Below are 23,756 nucleotides of genomic sequence, written 5' to 3'. Positions count from 1 at the left end.
GCGCATTTTCATGCCAGATTCCGGACTGTCTTAGACAATATTTCATAGTGACATAAAGATGTAGCAGAGCAGAGTTAAGACAAGGCAAAACCATACAAGTGAAAAATGGCTCAGAGAAAAGAATTGATATCTCCAGCTTTTGTGCAGCAAACCAGGAGTTAAATCATTAGGCCGGTGTTAATTCGGGAGCAGCTGGCTGCAATCATTTAATAAGCGGGGTGATGAATGTCCGCCGAGCCCCTACGCCGCTGACACCAGATGCCCCTTACAAGACTTTCTCACCTTGATGAATGGGACCAATTTCTTCATTGTAACCATTAGGACGGGCATTGATCTTCATTTGCCGATATCAGATGCTTAGGCCAAATCCACAAAGGAGCAGAGAGCCCCCCGCTCCCCGCTCCCCGCCCCCCCGCTCCCCTCTCCACTTCTCCTCTTTTTATTTTTTTTTTTATTTTCTTTTCACCAAATTGAGCCTTTTTTGTTGGGAAGTTTCTCTCTGCTGCGAGCTGGAAGTCATTTCCAAGGCATGGAACATATGTAGGGGTAATTTGTAAGGCGTTAGCAAATGTTAATACTGGCATGTAGAGGGGTTTTGTTCCAAAATCCCCATCAAAGCTCATCAGACGCTCGCGAAATTATCCAAGTAGCAATTAGATGTAGTAAAGTGGTTTCCAGCAGAAGGAGAAGAGAGCAAGGTGCAAAGTCGCCCCCGGGAAGACGCTGCTACCGAGCAAGAAGCCGCACAATCTGCAGCAGCTGAAGAATACACCGTGCACAGGACTATGGCAAAGCAACCATGCAGCACCGCCTGCAAAAATAAAGAGGCCCCTGTACCAGGGCTCCACGGTGGAGAAGTGTCCACAAATATCACCGGAATGAGATTGTGTCTAATGGATCATAAGGAAGAGGATAAAATCCCACGTGTCCAAGTCATTCTACACAACGGGAACATTAGCCTTCACTATAATTAAAACAGTGCGCATTTTGTAATAGAGCCACGATAGAACTGTAGTGGGTGGGCCTACCCCCTACTAGTTTAGCATAGTTACCCGGCATTGTGATTATTAAAAGTGTTGATTTTTATTATTGTATATGATGTGTTAGGGCACCCCCTAGTGGCCGGGTGGGACGGCTGTTGCCACCGGGGAGGAGGAGTCGGCCAGATTGCTAGGCAAGGTCTGAATGTGTGTGAGACAGAAAGATCCGGGTCAGCGGAGAGTGAGCATCTGCAGCGGCAAGTGCGATTGTGTGAGCGGACCATCAAGGGACACCGGAGATCAGGAGGTGGACGCAACCTCAGAGCCTATTCTGCCGGTGTGGGTCCGGTGTATGCTTGGCTGAAGAGTGGGAGCCCGGAGGAAGTGGAGTACTTTGGGCATATCCCCACTAGAGGGTGCGTTTGGGCAGGTTGTCCCCAGCTCCACTAATATTGCCGGAATCCGCTGACCGGAGTGTTTTATCTTTGAGAATAAATGTCGTTTTTATTGCATCTGGACTTTTGCCTGCAGCCTTTTTGTGCATCGGCCGATGAAGACACCGACATACACTCTCTCAACATTAAAGAAGTGATGAAGCCAGGGATGTGCCTTGAATACAGTGCTGCCACGACTACACAGCCAGAGGCCTCCCAGACTAGTCACTTCAAGTGGCGTAGTCGGCAGGATCCGATTCCCCTGCCAGGAACCCAAGAAGCCGGAGACCAAGTGGTGCCGAGTGCACCGTCTCCGGGCTATGAGAACAGATTTCCAGTCCCATGGTGGGAAGAAGAAGTGCCCAAGGCGTTGGACCGGGCACAAGATGGCGGCAAGATGGCCGTCGTCTGTGAAGATAACGAGAGCGCGCGAAAAGTTGGCGCCGAAAGAAGAGCCTGGGGCTGGCCGGTGCCGAAGAGAAAGCATGGAGTACTCCGCCCAAAGAGGGGAGGCGCCAGCTCCAGGGCGCGGAAGAAGAAAAAGAAGTACCTCAGCGAGGAGTCAAGATGATGCGTGAGTCTGGAGGTGGAGTCCGTGTAAGAGCGGGAAACGAAGACCCGCCTCCACTTCCTCCAGCCTCAGCGTCGACACCACCGCCATTACTAGCGATTCTGTCGGAAACCGAGATGGAGAACTTTGGGCAACCTGCGGAGTTGGCGACGACTATGGCCCTCATCAGCCTCGGTCGAGGCCGACCCCGGTTCGCCCCTGCTAGCGAGGCCACGATAGCGGACCTTCCCATTGGACCGGGAGGTTCTACGAGGCCAGACAAAGTTTCTTGGAAGACCTCATGGGATGCTCAAACCGGGAGCACCATCACAGAGGTGAAGGCGACCTATGCTACTCCGCCCATGCAAAGCCGTCCGGGGGCTGCTGCTCTCCCATGGGACACCCCGCAGCTTAACGCCGCCGTCACACCATTTGTTCCGGCGCCAGAGTCGGTCGAGGAGTTAGCCGGGCGTCTAGAGAAGGGACCACCTGGGCTTCTTCTGGGACCCAGTCATCGTCTCGCCGGAGGAGTCGCACCCCAGTGTTCCGCCCCGAAGCCTGACCCCGTCCAGGAACGGCTCCTGGCTGAGACCGTTGCCCGGGAAATGCTGTTCGGTTCCGGTGGCGAGAAGTTAGCCCAGCAGTTTGTGACCGGGGTGGTAGTCAAGTTTAATCAGCAAGAGGGATACGGCTTCATCCGAGAAGTAGAGACCGGGGATGATTATTTTTATAACCGGGTTCATCTCGACGTCGAAGGACTCCCTAAGCGACTTCACACCCTTTGGCCGGGCGAAAAAGTCACCTTTCTGCCGGATGCCGGTAGCCGCGGCCTGTTTGCCGTCTGCGTCTCCCGCATGCCAACCACCCGGGAAGCGGAGCAGTGGCAGGAGGAGATAGAGTGGGAGGAGCAGCAAGAGCGGCGCCGGAGCCATGCCAAACCGCTCCCGCCCGCGCCTCCTCAGCCCAGGCGCGTCCTGGCTGCTGTCCCGGAAGCAGCGATGGAACCGGCTCCTGATCCGGAGAAGTTCCCAGCCGTGGTAGCGGTGACCCAAAACGTGACTAATAAGCCGGTCATTATGCTGGATGCACCACCACCATCCCGGGCAGGAACACCGTCACCGCCAAGAGGAGCTGCAGCAGCTGTGCCGGAGGAACCGTCCTACGCCCCGGTGTCTTTCAGGCGAATCCGCCGCCAACCGGGACAAACTCTGGGGGCCTACATCCAGGCTCAAGCGGAAGAATGGAAGAGAGCCTGGCCCCCAGAGTAAGTTGTTGCCTCCAGCACCTGCCGAGACCGGTGTTGTTCAAGACCGGCGAAAAGTTCTTTTGTTGTTGCAAAGTTTGACGGGCCTGTTGCCCTCCAGCGAAGACCGGGAGCGCTACTGAAGCCTCCGGGCACCCATCTAAGACCGGGAGCGCTGTTGAGCCTCCGGGCGCCCATCTAAGACCGGGAGCGCTGTTGAGCCTCCGGGCGCCCATCTAAGACCGGGAGCGCTGTTGAGCCTCCGGGCGCTATCCAGAGACCGGGAGCGCTGTTGCGCCATCAAGCGCCCCTCAAGACCGGGAGCGCCGCTGAACTGGTGCCGCTGTTGAGGACTGAACCGAAAGGTTTTTATGTGTTTATGTTTTTATGTGTTTAAGAGCCTTGCCGGGAGGCTCGGATTTTAAGAGGGGAGGCATGTAGTGGGTGGGCCTACCCCCTACTAGTTTAGCATAGTTACCCGGCATTGTGATTATTAAAAGTGTTGATTTTTATTATTGTATATGATGTGTTAGGGCACCCCCTAGTGGCCGGGTGGGACGGCTGTTGCCACCGGGGAGGAGGAGTCGGCCGGATTGCTAGGCAAGGTCTGAATGTGTGTGAGACAGAAAGATCCGGGTCAGCGGAGAGTGAGCATCTGCAGCGGCAAGTGCGATTGTGTGAGCGGACCATCAAGGGACACCGGAGATCAGGAGGTGGACGCAACCTCAGAGCCTATTCTGCCGGTGTGGGTCCGGTGTATGCTTGGCTGAAGAGTGGGAGCCCGGAGGAAGTGGAGTACTTTGGGCATATCCCACTAGAGGGTGCGTTTGGGCAGGTTGTCCCCAGCTCCACTAATATTGCCGGAATCCGCTGACCGGAGTGTTTTATCTTTGAGAATAAATGTCGTTTTTATTGCATCTGGACTTTTGCCTGCAGCCTTTTTGTGCATCGGCCGATGAAGACACCGACATACACTCTCTCAACATTAAAGAAGTGATGAAGCCAGGGATGTGCCTTGAATACAGTGCTGCCACGACTACACAGCCAGAGGCCTCCCAGACTAGTCACTTCAGAACAATGCAGGAAACATACTGCACAACCTCAGACTAAAGGATGTTATCATGTGTATAATTCACAGATAGCATTATTCTAGTGTGTAGAGTCACTGTGTACATTACATTACTGATCCTGTATTATACTCCAGAGCTGCATTCACTATTCTGCTGGGGGGTCACTGTGTACATACATTACTTATCCTGTACTGATCCTGAGTTACATCCTGTATTATACTCCAGAGCTGCATTCACTATTCTGCTGGGGGGGTCACTGTGTACATACATTACTTATCCTGTACTTATCCTGAGTTACATCCTGTATTATACTCCAGAGCTGCATTCACTATTCTGCTGGTGCAGTCACTGTGTACATACATTACATTATTGATCCTGTACTGATCCTGAGTTACCGCCTCTATTATACTCCAGAGCTGCACTCACTATTCTGCTGGTGCAGTCACTGTGTACATACATTACATTATTGATCCTGTACTGATCCTGAGTTACCTCCTGTATTATACTCCAGAGCTGCACTCACTATTCTGCTGGTGCAGTCACTATTTACATACATTACTTCTGTCATGGGATGTAGCAGCCTATAAGATACAGTTGGCACCCAGTAAAGAAATAAAATATTTAAAGCAAAATAGGAAGTGTTACTAACAAAAAACCCTTCCATTTAAATTAGAAAAATAAAGCAGTCCTCACCTACATTGTCTTCTGGAGTCTCACGGGGTGTGAAATCTAGTTCCTGCTCTTCCCCACCCCCATGCTTTAAACTGCAATTTTTCTTCCACAGATAAGCTGCAGTGTATAAGCACAACAAAAAAAATGATTGGATAGGCAAGAAAAAATGGGTCTAAGCTATAAAAAAAATCTAAATCACTAGTGAAAGAGAAGATTACAAGACATCGGCGCTGCATAGAGAGGAGGGAGGAGCTCAGAAAGGGGAGGAGCTTCAATTCTTTCATATAGATTTTTGTATCATGTTGGATACTTTATTATTAATAGACATAATAATTACAGTTATTACTCCATAAAGCTTCAAATCTGCCATAAGTAATATAACTCTAATCACCACATCTGTCACCGTTCTCGCTTTGTGTGCAAAAAGTCCCCAGCGTGAGGTTACGAGCGCTCCCTGCCGAGCGCCATCTGTCATTCAGCACTTGACAGCCCCCGATAGATCATCGGAAAAGCATACAGTCCTGACTCCATGAGAAGTTGCAGATAAATTGCACACGAGTACGACGCAAAATAACTGAAATGCTTTGGGATCCAAAACTTGCAGTACCAGTGTACACCACTAGGTGGGATCCAACACGTGCAGTGCCAGTGTACACCACTAGGTGGGATGCAACATGTGCAGTACCAGTGTCCACCACTAGGTGGGATGCCACACATGCAGTGCCAGTGTCCACCACTAGGTGGGATCCAACACGTGCAGTGCCAGTGTACACCACTAGGTGGGATCCAACACGTGCAGTACCAGTGTACACCACTAGGTGGGATGCCACACATGCAGTACTACTGTAGACCACTAGGTGGGATGCAACACATGCAGTACCAGTGTACACCACTAGGTGGGATGCAACACATGCAGTACCAGTGTAGACCACCAGATGGGATGCAACACATGCAGTACCAGTGTAGACCACTAGGTGGGATCCAACACATGCCATACCAGTGTACACCACTAGGTGGGATCCAACACGTGCAGTACCAGTGTAGACCACTAGGTGGGATGCAACACGCACAGTACCAGTGTACACCACTAGGTGGGATCCAACACGTGCAGTACCAGTGTAGACCACTAGGTGAGATGCAACACGCGCAGCACCAGTGTAGACCACTAGGTGGGATGCAACACGCACAGTACCAGTGTAGACCACTAGGTGAGCAAGATTAACAACAGAAGAAAATGTATTCCGCCATCTGACAGTCCAGAACCCCTGATAAGCCAGAGATGGTCTAAAATCTCAGAAAAACAGAAGACTAAAAAGATGTTCCCATCTGACATTATCCTAATAATCTGGTGATATTCTGTACATTTCCATTAATTCCACATAATCCAAAGTTTTTATTATCCATAACCCGGATGCATTATTGTTGTCATCAAGCCTTGCCACTTGACTTGGGATGAGAAGCCAAACCAAACACTCCATTTTCAGAGACATGTTTCAGGCTCTTTGCCCCTCATCAGTGAAAATCAGCAGGATGTTTGATTTGGCTGGGCGAGAATCTTCTAACAGAGGATGTAAGTGGGAACGTTTCTCCTTGTGGAGAGTGCCAAGTTGGCAAAAGGAGACTTATACAATGCTCCTCTGGGAATTTAAATAAGAAAATAGCCTCTTAAGAGAGAATAAAGACTTGAACTCTAGCACTATTTAGTGAATATAATTATCCTACAAGTCAATTTAGACTTTTTAATCACCCTTGCCACGTCAGTGCAGCGTTGCATGTCCTAGAAGTCTCCTTATCCTGGCGTGCCACTCTCCACAGAGAGAAATTACCCCCCCTACCCCTCCCCAGACCCTCAATGGACAGCACATTAATTCAATAATAGTATGGACTATGATTCTGGAGTGACTGAGGGTCTCCTGACCGAACTCTGATCCAGACATCCTGATCTGTACAGTCAGGACCCTGGTGACATTGCTCTTCCGGGTCCCGGGGACATTGCTCTTCGGGGACATTGCTCTTCGGGGACATTGCTCTTCGGGGACATTGCTCTTCGGGGACATTGCTCCTCGGGGACATTGCTCTTTGGGGCCCCGGGGACATTGCTCTTTGGGGCCCCGGGGACATTGCTCTTTGGGACCCCGGGGACATTGCTCTTTGGGGCCCCGGGGACATTGCTCTTTGGGGCCTCGGGGACATTGCTCTTTGGGGCCTCGGGGACATTGCTCTTTGGGGCCTCGGGGACATTGCTCTTTGGGGCCCCGGGGACATTGCTCTTTGGGGACATTGCTCTTCGGGGCCCCGGGGACATTGCTCTTCGGGGCCCCGGGGACATTGCTCTTCGGGGCCCCGGGGACATTGCTCTTCGGGGCCCCGGGGACATTGCTCTTTGAGTTTAGGTGATGGTATTTTTAGTGAGTTCTCCTATATTAGGAAGTGTAGCCTTTCCCTCCATCGCAGGATACATTGTAGCCTCTTCCTCTTGTTCGGTTGGTTAGGTCCTATACATTACCAGTGAGTATACTGGCGTAGGCCGCTTCTGGATTATTCTCGGCATATTGCATTGGAGCTGACTGTAATATTTAACTTTAATGTGCCAGGAGATGGCTTTGGAGACAAGTTGTAATAACAAGGGAGCAGCTGTTTGCTGTGAGAACGGCAGACGTGCCTCCGATCAGTTGCGCAGTTCCACCAAGCACGGCTGACGCGCTCACACCTGTGTGTTTTATAAATGGACAACATTGGAAAGAAGCAAAGTCTGGCACATTTACATAAAGGAGCGCGAGCAAGAGGGATTCAGCGTCCCCGTCATAAGTTATCTAGGCCCCGACTTATCTCTGCCAGGTTTATTTTTAGATTTACTTTTGGTTTTAAATGTTCTATTCATAGTATTGTTCTTCTTATTACATGTTCTTTTCTTTTTTTATATGTATCTATATCCTCTTTCTCTTTGTTTTCTTTTTTATCTTCTCTTTTTCTTTCCCCCTCTTTCTCCTGTTTCTCCATCTTTTTCCCTCTTTTTATTCTTCTCCATCTTTCCCCTTCTCCATCTTTCCCCTTCTTCTCCATCCTTCCCCTTGTGATCCATCGTCATTCCCCTTGTGATCCATCGTCGTTCCCCTTTTTTCTTTTTCCCCCTTTTTCACTTTCTCATTCTTTCTTTCCCCCCCCTCTCTCTTCCCCCCCTCTTTCTCTTTCCCCCCCTCTTTCTCTCCCCCCGTTTCTCTTTTCCCCCTTCTTTCCCCCTTCTTTCCCCCCTCTCTTTCCCCCCTCTCTTTCCCCCCCTCTTTTCCCCCCCTCTTTTCCCCCCCTCTTCCCCCCCCCCTCTTTCCCCCCCCCTCTTTTCCCCCCCTCTTTCCCCCCCCTCTTTTCCCCTCCTCTTTTCCCCCCCTCTTCCCCCCCCCTCTTTCCCCCCCCTCTTTCCCCCCCCTCTTTCCCCCCCCCTCTTCCCCCCCCCTCTTCCCCCCCCCTCTTTTCCCCCCCTCTTTTCCCCCCCTCTTTCCCCCCTCTTTCCCCCCCTCTTTCCCCCCCTCTTTCCCCCCCTCTTTCCCCCCCTCTGTTCCCCCCTCTGTTCCCTTCCTCTTCCCCCCCCCTCTTTCCCCCCCTCTTTCCCCCCTCTTTCCCCCCCTCTTTCCCCCCCTCTTTCCCCCCCTTCCCCCCCCCTCTTTCCCCCCCCTCTTTCCCCCCCTCTTTTCCCCCCCCTCTTTTCCCCCCCCTCTTTTTCCTCTTTGTCCCCTCTCTCTCCCCCCCCTTTCTCTTTCCCACCTCTCTCTCTTCCCCCCCTCTCTCTTTTTCCCCCTCTTTCCCCCCCCTCTCTCTCCCCCCCCTCTCTTTTTCCCCCCTCTCTTTCTCTCCCCCCCTCTCTTTCTCTCCCCCCCTCTCTTTCTCGCCCCCCCTTCTCCGCCCCCCCTATCTTTTTTCCCCCCTCTTTCTCTCCCCCCCCTTTCTCGCCCCCCCCTTCTCCGCCCCCCCCTTTCTCCTCCCCCCCCTTTCTCCTCCCCCCCCTTTCTCCTCCCCCCCTTTCTCCTCCCCCCCCTTTCTCCTCCCCCCTTTCTCCTCCCCCCCTTTCTCTTCCCCCCCCTTTCTCCTCCCCCCCTTTCTCCCCCCCTTTCTCCCCCCCTTTCTCCCCCCCCTTTCTCCCCCCCCTTTCTCCCCCCCCTTTCTCCCCCCCCTTTCTCCCCCCCCTTTCTCCCCCCCTTTCTCCCCCCCCCTTTCTCCCCCCCTTCTCCCCCCCCTTTCCCCCCCCCTCTTTCTCCTCCCCCCCCCTTTCTTTCCCCTCCCTCTTTCTCTTTTTCCCTCTCACCCTTTTTCCCCCTCTCGCTTTCCCTCCCCCTTTGTTCCCTTCTTTTCACACAACTATTTATCCGTCTGCTCCGCTCCTCCTGCTGTATACTGTGATGCCTGCAGATTGGACGGCATTCTCACGATGACCAGTTCCTTTTAATTCTTCATAACCATGGCATGCCATTCTGAAGACTGGTTAATTTTGGGCTTCAGATTATCTATTTTTAGGCAATTTGGGCGACCATTAAAGCCCCCACACAAAGGATGTCCTCGTTCTGTCCAGCGCCCCTAATAAAGTTGCCTGCCCCAGTGTTGCGGCAGGACGGCGCCGGTGCCCCGCTCATTATAACATTAATTACGCGGTGATGAGCCGGCGCCTCACTGAACCGTATTGGTTATTGGCTTTATCGATGTGCTGCAGCCCTCGCTGTAATCTTCTAGGTTGACCATGTTTGCTGGAGATGGGATATGTTGGACGGATGATGATTGTTTCTTGCGGAAGAGGGGCTCTTTGTGTTATCGGAGGCTGACTGCCGCTGGGGACTGGAAATATCACTCCGTGCCAAGATTTCCCTCTTCCTACTTTCCTTGTTTTGAGCTGTGGATCTGAAACTCCGCGGATGGAAATTTCAGTCTCCAGATCAAACGCAATCTCTTCCTATAGGTTCCTCTTTATGATTAGGATCAGAAATTCAGGGAGGAACAGATGTTTCTTAATCTTCGTCTTAACAAAGAATGTTTTATAACGAGATTATAAATGGTGCGACCGATATGGTTGTTTGTTAAAGTGACGCACACACCAAAGTAGTCATCAAAGTGCATTAATGGAGAGATCCAAGAGTAGAGGCAAGAAAAATTAATCGGTGGAAGATCTTCATGATGTGTGGTCTCCACATTAATGTTTAGAGTAGTCTTATGGACTGAAACCATAGAAGGGAATGATGGATGACGTGTAGGACCACGTAACAATGTGTCATGGCCTCCTGTGGCATAATAACCGATTGGTGGCAGTTTAGTGTATGTGTTCTCCTACCAACCTTGGCTGCAACATCGTGTGGTCCGGATCTGATGGAAGGCGTATTACCATTCGTTTATGGAATTTGTTCAACAGGCCAGAAAGTCATGGATTGTAAAAGCGCACCAACACTAGGATTTTCCTATGTAACCTAAAGCCAGTGCTTTACTGGCACTATCGGGCTGATTCTATACATACCTTTTGTTGTCAGCTCGGATGTATAGTTTTTGAAACACAAGTATGTAAAGTTTGTAAAATGAGCAGCTTTTAGATTGGCAGCAGCTGCCGATATGCTGATATCTGGGGTGGGAATTCATAGTGATTTCTGCCCCCTGCCTGTCCGTCCTCTATTCTATTATAGAATCGTTTTACTAAGTGACTAGAAGGACCTGTGCTGATGTCATACCCATGTGACCAGAAGGTTCGGGGCCTCAGCCAACATAGCTGATACCAGGAAGCAACATTTTTTTTATTGTTGGCTGGTGCCACTCCCCTTCTAGTCACATGGGTATGACATCAGCACAGGTCCTTCTAGTCACTTAGTAAAACGATTCTATAATAGAATTTGCATAAATAACAGGTAGGGGGAGGGGATGTATATGAATACCCACCCCCGCTATCAGCTGATCGGCAGCTGCTGTCATTCAAAAAGCTGCTCATTTTACGAAATTTACTTGCTTGTGTTTCAAAACCTATACATCCGAGCTCACAACTAAAAGGTATGTATAGCATCAGCCTGATAGTGCCAGTATAGCACTGGCTTTAGGTTATATAGGAAAATCCTGGTGATTGGTGCGAAGGTATTAAGTGATTGAGAGAAGAAAAAAATCTGTTTTTGATTTTGCAATTTCTTGCCTTATTTCATGGAGCTGCGCATCACAAATGTTACAGAGCTAGGTTTGTTGGTTTTGAGATTGACACAAATTGTGGATTTTTACAAAATTTGCTGCTTCAGTGTTTTTATATCTTATAAACAGTTTGTAAACTTTTATTAACAAAATGCATTGTTTATGTAATGACTGAATATTTACAGTGCTGACCCTTATTTTCCCAAATTTTTGGCCCTCGCCCCGGCGGCTGGATATCTGCTTCTAAAGAAAATCCTGACCGATGACCGGTTCTTGTCTAATCAGAGCTTGGGAATTATCACAATTTCTCTTGTTTTGTTTGTCCTTCCACATTTTGAGGCTTGACCACAGGTTCTCAATGTAATTGAGATCTGAGTAGTTTCCTGGCTATATACTCCAAATTTTAATGTTTTGTTCTCTGAGGCACTTACTTATTAGTTGGAAAAAGCATTGTCACTTATTATTGTTGGGAGCAGTTGGTGTCACGCTAGGGGAAGTACCAAGCGAAAGGGAAGGGAAACACTGTGTCTAGGGAAAGGGAAGATGGTGACCTCTGACCAAACCTACTGCCGGTCGCTGACCACCCTAGGTAGGTTCCGCACCTATGCGCCAAGCAGGATACCTGACCCTAGAGCTGGGCCCTAAATAGGGAGCAGGTGGGATGGGCTCTTCATCAACCCCATTAAACACTATAGATGACACAAGAGGGACATACATGGGAAAATAAATAACTACTTATCATTAGATGACTCAGGTAGAAATTCAGCAAAGGAGGAGTACAAGCCAACTGCTTGCAACCAAGGCTTGAATGAACTGAAAAATATCACCAGCACCAGTCCAAGGAAAGAAGGGGTATTTAAGCACCAAGAGAATACTGATGACCACAGCTGGGTGGAAGGCGAGCTCCTGCTGGGTCCAACAGGGAGAAAGATTAATCCAGCAGGAAAGCTACCTATACCAATGAATACTAACAGCAGGAACAATGAAAAGTCAGGGAGCATTTTGCTCAGCCAAACGCTGCGACCTTCTATGGCCAGAAACCACATGACTGTCTGTCACACGCGACAGTTGCTCTTGGAAGATGTGTAGATCCCATTCCTTATTCCAGTGTTCTTAGGTAGAATTGTGAGCGTTCCCCCTCCATGGGTGAGAAGCCCACACAAATGAAGGGTCTCAGGATGCTTTGCTGTTGACAGACACAGGACTCATGGCAGCGCTCACCTATTCTTCTCCGGAGAATGATTCTTACAGCTCATAGAATGTTAGAGTTGGAAGGGATTTCCAGTGTCTTCATGTCCAACCGCCTGCTCAATGCCGAATTCACCAAACCATCTCAGATAGATGTTCCAAGCAGAATGACGGAGCTTCATCAGAGAAAGAACTTTACCCCGTCCTTGGCAGTCTAATCCTTGCACTCCCTGCAGAATGTCAGTCTGTGCTTGATGATTTTCTTGGGGAGAAATGACTTCTTTGCTTTCCTTCTTGATACCAGTTCGGCCTCCAAAGTAGTCTTCTCACTGTGGGCGCAGACGCATTGCACTGGTTTTGAGCTGATCCTGTAGCTGAGATGGTTCTTGAACTTGCTAAACTTTCTTGGGTGCAAAGAAGCCTTCTTCACAACTAATAAACATCTGCCTTTGAAGCTATTGACAATTGGCTGATTTAGGGGCAGTCTTACCAGCAGCAATGTCCTTGACTGTAAAGCCCTTTTGATACAAAACAATGATTGTATCTGTTTCCTTGAAGGTAGCCATGGTTAATGGAAGAAGTCAATGATTTCAAGCATCAGCCTTCTTTAAAAGCAACTGGTCTGATCTTATTGCTTGATTGACTTATATCAGCTGCCTTGTCCTGGTTAATACTTTCTTCTGAGCTAACAAGAAGATCATTGATGTGATATAAGAAGGTAATTTTGTTGTAGGGCTGAAAATCAGTGGAAATGGAGTGTTTGGGACTGGGGAAATATTCAAGGCATGAAATGACTGCAATTTTTTCAATTCATCTGATTTCTTTTCGTAATCTAGAATTAATACAAATTTTGACTATAAAAACTGAAACAACAAAATATGTGTCAGTCTCCTAACTTTTGACAACGACGGTACAGAGCTCTGTCACTAGGCACCAGTCATGGTGATACCACAAGGGGACATCCCATAGTTATCTACAGGGCTGCATGTAAAGTCAGTATCAATTTTAATTCTCTTGGTTCTTAGACAATGCAAGCCTTAAATAACCTGTTCCGTTCTGCTTCCGATGCCCGATGGAGACTAAGGGGGCAGAACAATTGTTCGCTATGGCCTCATTGATTGGATGAATCATGTCAGAACGAAACCTTTAAGAGTTTTGTTTGTCTTGAAATCGTCTCATTACAGCCTCAATCCCCTGATGAAGCCAGTCATGGCGAAACCTGTTGGGGAGGCTTGTAGCTGAAACGTTTAAATAAACAGATGCAGGTTAGGATTAAGCACAATATGATGGTGGACCGGAACAAATTGGTCAGTGGACATTTAGTAATTTAATTCTAATCCTTGAGACACCACATATTACAATTTTAATTGTCATGCTAGGTATGGGGAAGTACCAAAGAGAAGGGAAGGGGACCCCTGTGTCTAGGAAGGGGGAGATGGTGACTGTGAAGACACAGCCCTGTAAAATGTCTGTCAGGGCTTAATATTCTTAATTGACCAGACATGAATCCCTGTGGTGTGTTTGTTGAGTCATTGTTTTCCCCAGGACTATCGGATCCTCCCATTGTCTGAGAATGTGGATTGCTAAGTAAATGTAACTTCCCCCAGCCTCTCTGTCTACCTAACTCGGATGAGAATTACCTATGTGGATTAAAATGCCATCCAATCAGAGCACAGCCTTATTCCAAAAATCCGGTGAGACCACATACCCTGGAATGAGTGCCCGGGAGATATAAAAAGGCACTGTTAGAGTCACCAGGTTGTTTTTTTGCTACATGGCTGCAATCTAGGGGTTTTGGTCCAGGTTGGAAGTCCATTACTCAGCCTAGGGAATGTGAAACTGGATTACATTGTGCAAGAGCACCGCCAAGGATCCTAGGATTCAGCTGGAAGAAATCCAGGTTGGGGACGATTCGGTTACCTGGCTATGGACTTTGCTGTACTCTTGATGGCTTCATATTCTCGGTGGGTGCCTGCCAAAAGCAGGGTGCTGCTGGTTTGGGGTATGTGGCCAAGGAAGCTCTGAAGACACGAATAGTCTACTCCCTGGTCAGCCATCAGAAGGGTGAGACTCTGTTGCCTGTTACATCATGTGGTTTGCATGGTTTTGTGTTATATGCCTTTGACTGTTGGGGATCCAATAAAGTCTAATTATTGTGGTTCCTGCACCCTTTGTTGTCTGAGTAGTGTTCTGACCACGGGTATGGAGTTCGGGCACTCAGTTGGGATGAGCTCTGGTCCGTGCGGTCTTTCTAAAGGCGGCCAGGCCAGCGGACGAGAGCACCCACTGACCCCTGTGTCTCCACAGTGACCCCTGACCAAAATCTACTACCGGTCCCTGCGGTCCATCTTCACCCTAGATAAGTTTCACACCTATGCGCTGAGCTGGATACCTGATCATAGTGCTAGACTAGTGCTGGACTCTAAATTGGGAATGTGTGGGATGAGCGCTTCGTCAACCCAATTAAACACTAAAGAAGACACAAGGGGGATACACAGGGGGAAATGCATGAATTACTTATCCACAGATGACTCCGGTAGAAGTTCAGCAACAAAACCACAGATGAGTGCAAGCTGCCTGCTTGCATCCAGACCTTGAATGAACTGAATGATATCACCAGCACCAGTCCAGGGAAATTGAGAGTATATCAACCCAAGGGAAAATACAGATGATTAGCAGCTGAAGGGAAGAGGAGATTTGCAGGGTCCTAAAGGGAAAAGGATGAAAACCCAGCAGAGCAGATACCTAATACACTGAATGCTGACAGCAGGAACAATAGAAAGTCAGGGAGCATTTTGCGCAGCCAGACACTGTGACCTTCTATTGCGGACACCACAGGACTTTGTCACTTGCGACACTAATATGACTATGCGACTATAAATATACCACCCTGCTACCTTTTGCTTTTAAAATATAGCATCTTTTAATTTATAGAATAAAAGTTATATTTTATTATTGGTCCTTAGTTATGGGACCTCTTGTTGCCTTTCACAAAATGTGATTATATTTCTGCTACATCTGAACTTTATACACCAAGTCTAATTTTTTATCTTTTTGCTTTTAGTTGGTAGTCGCTGCCTTTTAGCAATTTCCCAATAATTGTATCTGGAGGGTCTTTCGGTGAGAATGCGAGGTCTCTGCAGACTGACTGAGTGATTTGGTTGCTGCTGATCGTCCTTGGTGAAAAACATGAGAAATGTCGCCACTGATTGCGGGAATGTAAAAGATGAGGCCTAATAAATGCAGGGTGACAGCGGCCGGATCATTGTGCAGGATTACAGGCACAGGCGGGATAATAACATCACTTTCTGGTTGGAGTAAAGTCTCCGGCGTCTTCATGGCATCTGCTAAAACTCATTTACTTTGATGGTTTGTAGCGACTTGTCTTCTCCTCATGTGTCGGCTCAGCGGGCACAGACCCCTCCAGCTGCAGCAGGGGGAGCCATATTCTGGCAGACGGATTAAAGGTCATGGACAGTATGTCACATTGGGCCGCCACTGCAGCATGCAAGTGACAGCGAGCGCCGCGGAGTAGAGCGCACCAGGACGTGCTCCTCATGACTCCATTTCAGCTTCATCTTTTATTTTTATTATTGTTTTATTTGTAAAAAAAAATAAAAAATGAATGCATAAAAAAATTGCAATATATATATTTTTTTAATGCATTTATCTACACCACAACCGCATCATTTGAACTCACCCTAAGACTAGTGACCCCAAAATCATACACTTACATTCCCTTTAAATAGAACCAAAAATCCCTGTAGTTACCAGGAGGGGGGACAGTAGTTACCAGGAGGGGGGGGACAGTAGTTACCAGGAGGGGGGGGGGGACAGTAGTTACCAGGAGGGGGGGACAGTAGTTACCAGGAGGGGGGGACAGTAGTTACCAGGAGGGGGGGCAGTAGTTACCAGGAGGGGGGACAGTAGTTACCAGGAGGGGGGACAGAGGATACCAGGAGGGGGGGGGGACAGTAGTTACAGGGAGGGGGGGACAGTAGTTACCGGGAGGGGGGGCAGTGGATGCCATGAGGGGGGATAGTAGATACCAGGAGTGGGGACAGTATGTACCAGGAGGGGTCAAGAATGGGGATACATATATACCAGGGTAGGGGACAGATAAATCAGAATAGGGGACATACCAGGTTGGGAGGCATTTTTACCAGGATGGGGTTATATATACACCAGGATGTGGGCTAGAATGGGGGACATATATACCAGGATTGGGGATACATATTTACCAGGATAGAGAACAGATGAATCGGGATGGGGGACATACCAGGATGGGGACATTTTTACCAGGATGGGGTTATATATACACAAGAATGTGGACTAGAATCGGGAACATATATACCAGGATGGGGGGACATATATGCCAGGATGGGGGACATATTTACCAGGAAGGAGCACAGGATGGGGTACATTAGAACAGGATTTGGGATATTATTACGTAATGGGGGGGAACTCATTTGTCTTTATAGGATTTAGAACATGAAGTGTATACATACATATACATACATCTGAACAACATAAGGGAGGCAAGGTCCAAATTTTGCACCAGGACCCATTGAACTCAAGTTACGCCACTGCAGAAAGGTAACCTGTCAACATTATATCTTTTTTTTGTTTGTTTTGTTTTGTTTTTTTTTGTTGGCATCCAATGTACCAGTTTTGAGAGCCATATGTAAATCTGGCTGGAAGTACATTGTAGGCTTCTTCCACGCTTTACTTTCTGCCTGATTTGTGGATGTAACTCTGAATCAGTGCAGGATACGTTATGTAATGTATGTACACAGGTGCTCCAGAGCTGCACTCGCTATTCTGCTGGTGGTGGAGTAAAATTTTACATGCAATACAATTATAAGTAGTTGTATCAAAGACTGACTGCAACTAGGGGGAGCTCAAGAGTTTAATGATAATACATTGAGCTCAGTAGGTAGTGTTTATATACTATATATAGAGCCGTATGCAGTGAGCTCCCCCTAGTGGTGACTACTGGCAGGTTGGAGCTTGGCGAGTGAAACGAGTGCTGGTGTTCTAAGACAAATATTTAGTTTTATGACATTAAAGGTGATATTACCATTCAATGATTTTAGTAAAAAGGCCGTGAATCTTTCAACTTGAAGGTAAAGGAAAGAAGAAGTGAAGGAGATTCGTTATGAGTTGTCTGGATGGATTCGGCCTCATTGTCGTTGTGTCTGCTCTTCTATAGGATTTTCTGCCATCCGTTGGCTTTGGGTTCCTCTCTGAATTATACCCGACTTTTATACCATTGCAGCGAGTCTCAGCTGCAAAGCGGAAATGTGCTTCAGCGGTAAAGCTGTAAATGTCACAGGTCGCGCAGCGGCATCGGAGCAGGGCGTTCAGCCGAGAGGTTGATGGATGCTGCAGATATTTGTGCCTACATGCCTGGGGGAAATCACTTCTGAATTATTGGCCACTGCCAACTAACAAAGGCAATCCATAGATCTCCGCGTCCTGGCTGAATTGTTTAAAATAAAAGGTGTTCCAGATGAAACACGGAAAATATTTTGACTCGGTTGTTGTGTATGGAGGAAGCAGCGGCACCGACTGCGGCAACGTGCACCGCCAGATTAAATCTAAAGAGGATACATACATCACACTGCAAGTCAAAGCTGCAGGCGGGTACCATGCATTTAAAGGTAAAGGGTGTGTATACTTTTGCAACCAGATTTACCTTTTACGTCTAAAATAAAAAAAAAAGTTGATGTATGGCTCTGTTTTAAAAATCATTTGTTTTGTGTCTACAGCTCTTACCCCCAGTTATGCAGCTCCATGGTTACAGACTACCTGCTAACTTTGTGTAGCCCGGTCCTGCAGTCTGATGTTACCTGCTCCCATCCTCTTCTTTTTCTACTGTCTATACTGCAAGGTCTGACTACACAGGGATTTTTTGCAGTCTGTTTATATTAATATTAATATTATTATTATTATTATTATTATTATTATTATTATTTGTATTATATAATTATCATTATTATTATTTGTATTATTATTTGTATTATTATTATTTTTTGTATTTATTTGTATTATATATTTATTTATTATTATTACTTGTATTATTATTATTATTATTATTAAAACAATTATTATTATTATTATTATTATTATTAATATTTAAATATAATTCCCTGTTGCTATGGAGACTCAGACAGACTGATACATGTTTTCTTCACTGATACATTGTAGCAAACTACATACGTCATTTGTCCTAAATCTATAAACCTCATGCTCAGGTTTTACACCACCAACAATTTATAGCCACAAAGAACCATTCGGGACGGTGTTTAACCTAAAAAACTAGACTTTATTTATTCTTATAAAAATATTAACAATCACATGTGTCAAACAAGAGATCTCAAACTTATCACACTGGACGTGTCAACATACCAACATTATCTCAGTAATCTCCAAAATGCTGTGTGAACACAATTAATCCTCCAGTAATCAATATCTTTTATTAAACTTCAATTTATAATTCCTGCCATAAACGGTGGGTGTACAGGTATAAGTAATATTCAGATAAGGCAGATCATTTTGTTATCGCTCCCATTGCTGTAAAAAACTCTGACTTACAAGGATTCTGCCTGAACTCAACCAGCTGTCAGCATTCATATATACCAGTGAATCCTTAGTGATTCTGTTGCAATTGAGCAAACACCCAGCGAGGCAGCGTCTCCACCACCAACAATTACCTCCCCAAAGTGGCTGGAGCAACCCACGGCAATGAAGAGATACACTGACCTGACTGTAATGGTAATTGGTGTGACCGTCCTCTATCCCGACGCGCGTTTCCCACTTCTTCAGGGGACGTGTGATAAGTTTGAGATCTCTTGTTTGACACATGTGATTGTTAATGTTTTTATAAGAATAAATAAAGTCTAGTTTTTTAGGTTAAACACCGTCCCGAATGGTTCTTTGTGGCTATAAATTGTAGCAAACCAGACAGACTGACAGGAGCTTTGTGCTTTTGTGATGTATTTAGCTCACAGCATTGTCTGTTTATAGTGGATGATATTGTAGCAAATGTATCCTTTTATCCTCTGGATGTTTCTGTCATGAGTGACACAGTCCTGTAGTATCCGGCCATAGAAGGTCACAGTGTTTGGGTGTGCAAACTGCTCCCTGACCGTCTTACTTTTGCTTGGTTTTCATCCCTTTCCCTTTAGGACCCTGCAGATCTCCTCAGCCTTTCACCTGCTTTTTATCAGCACTTCCCTTGGTGTCTTTATATACCTTCACTTCCTGTTACTCTGTGCTGGTGATGGCTCTTATACCCTTAACAAGTCTTCAGTGCAAGTAGGCGGCTTGTATACATCTGGAGAAACTTTCTTGCTGTTGCAGTTCTTCTCACTGAGTCTTCTGGAAATAAGTTATTTGTTCACTTTTCCCGTGTTTATGCTCCTTGTATCTTCTTTAGAGCGTAATGGGGTTGACTAAGCGCTCATCCCATCCATTTCCTACCTAGCACCTACTTCATGGTCAGGTATTCAGGTTGGCACGTAGGTGCAGAACTTATCTATGGGGGTGAGGGAAGCCAGAGGCCCAGTGGTAGGTTTGGCCAGGGGTCACCATTTCCATGGTGAGGCGGGCGTCCTCTGTTGCGAGCGTGAGGCGGGCGTCGTGTGCTGCGAGCGTGAGGTGGGCGTCGTGCGCTGCGAGCGTGAGGCGGGCGTCGTGCGCTGCGAGCGTGAGGCGGGCGTCGTGCGCTGCGAGCGTGAGGCGGGCGTCGTGCGCTGCGAGCGTGAGGCGGGCGTCGTGTGCTGCGAGCGTGAGGCGGGCGTCGTGTGCTGCGAGCGTGAGGCGGGCGTCGTGTGCTGCGAGCGTGAGGCGGGCGTCGTATGCTGCGAGCGTGAGGCGGACGTCGTGTGCTGCCAGCGTGAGGCGGGCGTCTTGTGCTGCGAGCGTGAGGGGGGCTTAGTGTGCTGCGAGCGTGAGGCGGTCGTCGTGTGCTGCGAGCGTGAGGCGGTCGTCGTGTGCTGCGAGCGTGAGGCGGTCGTCGTGTGCTGCGAGCGTGAGGCGGTCGTCGTGTGCTGCGAGCGTGAGGCGGGCGTCGTGTGCTGCGAGCGTGAGGCGGGCGTCGTGTGCTGCGAGCGTGAGGCGGGCGTCGTGTGCTGCGAGCGTGAGGCGGGCATCGTGTGCTGCGAGCGTGAGGCGGGCGTCGTGTGCTGCGAGCGTGAGGCGGTCGTCGTGTGCTGCGAGCGTGAGGCGGTCGTCGTGTGCTGCGAGCGTGAGGCGGGCGTCGTGTGCTGCGAGCGTGAGGCGGGCGTCGTGTGCTGCGAGCGTGAGGCGGGCGTCGTGTGCTGCGAGCGTGAGGCGGTCGTCGTGTGCTGCGAGCGTGAGGCGGTCGTCGTGTGCTGCGAGCGTGAGGCGGGCGTCGTGTGCTGCGAGCGTGAGGCGGGCGTCGTGTGCTGCGAGCGTGAGGCGGGCGTCGTGTGCTGCGAGCGTGAGGCGGGCATCGTGTGCTGCGAGCGTGAGGCGGGCGTCGTGTGCTGCGAGCGTGAGGCGGGCGTCGTGTGCTGCGAGCGTGAGGCGGTCGTCGTGTGCTGCGAGCGTGAGGCGGTCGTCGTGTGCTGCGAGCGTGAGGCGGGCGTCGTGTGCTGCGAGCGTGAGGCGGGGCGTCGTGTGCTGCGAGCGTGAGGCGGGCGTCGTGTGCTGCGAGCGTGAGGCGGGCATCGTGTGCTGCGAGCGTGAGGCGGGCGTCGTGTGCTGCGAGCGTGAGGCGGGCGTCGTGTGCTGCGAGCGTGAGGCGGGCGTCGTGTGCTGCGAGCGTGAGGCGGGCGTCCTGTGAGGCGGGCGTCCTGTGAGGCGGGCGTCCTGTGCGGCGGGCGTCCTGTGCGGCGAGCGTGAGGCGTGCGTCCTGTGCTGCTGGTGTGAGGCGGGCGTCCTGTGCTGCGGGCGTGAGCCGGGCGTCCTCTGCTGCGAGCGTGAGCCGGATGTCCTCTGCTGCTGGCGAGAGGTGGGCGTCCTCTGCTGCGAGTATCCTCTGGTGTGAGTGTGAGGCGGGCGTCCTCTGCTGCGAGCATCCTCTGCTGCGAGCGTGAGGCGGGCGTCCTCTGCTGCGAGCATCCTCTGGTGCGAGCGTGAGGCGGGCGTCCTCTGCTGCGAGCGTGAGCTGAGTGTCATTCTCTGTGATCCGATTCTCTCAAATGTGAGAATCAGATCACCGCTGCTTAAAAGTTGGAGAAATTAATTTCTCCATCTTCTCCGTTGTCTGTTCCCAGTCCATATATCGGACTGCACTAGGCTGTTATCTGGATGCAGCCTGATGATTTCCATGCACTGATTGATAAGTACAGGTGCGCGTGATCCGATATACGCTGCCTCTCGCAGAATGCTGAAATTTTTTGTTTTTTCCTCAATAAGGTATTTTTTTTACTTTAACCCTTGTACCTTTTTGCTATGGGGCACATGCTTAGCATTATTATTTGTAACATAGAAAGGTTTAAAGCCCAATTAAACTATCATTTTGTTAATGCATTTGTCGATCATAGAAAGTTATGAAACTTTGGAAATCCCATGTGTCTTCATTCCGGTAAACATATTGATTGTAATGTTTTCCATTTCTCTGCTTTTCTCCAGTCTATTTGCGTTCTTCAGCTGCATTGATATCAGAACGTACTCCTTTGGAGTACAGATGATGACAGTGATGAGCCAACACCTGTTACCTCCTCCGAGTGTTGTGCCAGCAGCGTATCCCCAGAGTAAGACTCCTTTAGACACCCATTCTTTTCACAGATGAGAAATATGGGGCAAGTTGCATTCGTGATTTTGTTTGGAACTTTGGTAGAGTTTGCTGAAGGCCGACAGATGCACGGGGGGAAAAGAGGGATGGAAGGCAGTGATTTTACAGAATCTGGCTGTAATGCGGTGCACAACTCCTCTCCTTGGAGGGTGCAAACTATCACCAAAGGGTGCACAAAAGTGGCAAACAAACCCCATATTTAGATAAATCACCATTCTATGTGCCCACTGTGCTATGCAGCCTCCTATTATGTTTTGTAGGATCCTTTAATACAATCACTACTTCACAAGCTCCCTCAAGGTGCAGAAGAGAAAAAAAACCTTATGTTTTATTACATAACTGTTAAAAACTAGTGCGGGCAGTGAATGTTTCCTTGTGAGATTGGGAGGTGCGCCGCGGAGAGCAGATGGGCGCACTCCAGAGCCGCGGATGCCAGCACTTTACACGTACCTGGAGACGCTCCCTCATCTCCTTCTGTTTTCTCCTAGCTTCTTTGAACTGGAAAGCAGCGGTTTAAGGGATGAAATCAGATACCACTACAGATTTAATGGAAAATCAAGAACAGAAGCCTTTCCCTATCGACTGGCAGATGGGCAGTGGCACAAAATCGCTCTGACAGTCAGCGGCTCCCACGTTCTCATCCACGTGGACTGCAACAAGTGAGTAGAGACCACGGAAAATGTACTTCAATTTATAGCAAGTAAAGGAATGTTCTGCATACGATTGTATCGTAATCATTTGGAAAAAATTGCATGTCTATAAAAAAAATATATATTTTTATATATATATATATATATATATATATATATATATATATGATAATTATAATATAAAAAATATTTTATATATATATAATATATATGTGTGTGTGTGTGTGTGTGTGTGTGTGTATATATATATATATATATATATATATATATATATATATATATATATATATATATATATATATATATGTATTTATATATATATAATATATATATAATATAAAAAATATTTTTTATATATATCTTTTGTTTAAATATATTTTTATATATATATATATATATAAAAATATATATTTAAACAAAGATATATATTTATTTCTTTATATATATTTCTTTAAATATATATTTATTTCTTTAAATAAATATATATATATATATATATATATATATATATATATATTATAATTTTTGATGATTTAATTTCCTAATATATATTTAGTGCGGAAACAGCTATTTTTTTTCCAATACAGTGCTTCAAATCCACTAATTTTGTGTCCCAGCAACCACCAGTAGGGGGAGCTCACTGCATATGATTTATACATTTGAGCACTATAGTCTGTATGCAGTTAGTTCACTCTAGTGGTGGCTGCAGGAAGCTTGAATCTTATCATGGGCAACATTTGCAAATGTTCTGGTAGATTGTTTTTTGCATTTTTCTAGAATAAAACAATTTATTACAAAGGGTTTCAGAATGTGCATGTGTGTGTGATCTATTGACATTTGAGTAAATGATGAGCTATAGGAATGTGTTCACATATCCATACAGAGATTCCATTGAAGGAGACAGCAAGTAATGTGTTCCTGTAAAAGCTGTCATACTGCAAATCATTTAGCAATGCAACACTTATTTTAAAGTAAAGTTGCATCAAATTACAGGTCTGATTAAAGCATGAAAGGAGAATGTAATGTATGTACACAGTGACTGCACCAGCAGAATAGTGAGTG

At 47.7% G+C, this 23,756-nt stretch overlaps 1 protein-coding gene across 1 annotated transcript in view; it reads left to right on the top strand.

The window, feature by feature from the left end:
* NELL1 (neural EGFL like 1) overlaps positions 1 to 23,756 on the top strand; it is a 784,769-nt gene that overhangs the window by 132,424 nt on the left and 628,589 nt on the right. Inside the window, exon 5 of the mRNA XM_075325359.1 lies at positions 22,533 to 22,703. Within this exon, the coding sequence (XP_075181474.1) occupies positions 22,533 to 22,703 (171 nt within the window). The remainder of the gene's footprint in view (positions 1 to 22,532; positions 22,704 to 23,756) is intronic.

The sequence above is a fragment of the Anomaloglossus baeobatrachus genome, chromosome 10 (assembly GCF_048569485.1).
Source record: "Anomaloglossus baeobatrachus isolate aAnoBae1 chromosome 10, aAnoBae1.hap1, whole genome shotgun sequence".
NCBI classification, from domain to species: domain Eukaryota; kingdom Metazoa; phylum Chordata; class Amphibia; order Anura; family Aromobatidae; genus Anomaloglossus; species Anomaloglossus baeobatrachus.
This window is presented reverse-complemented; position numbering and strand designations above follow the sequence as displayed.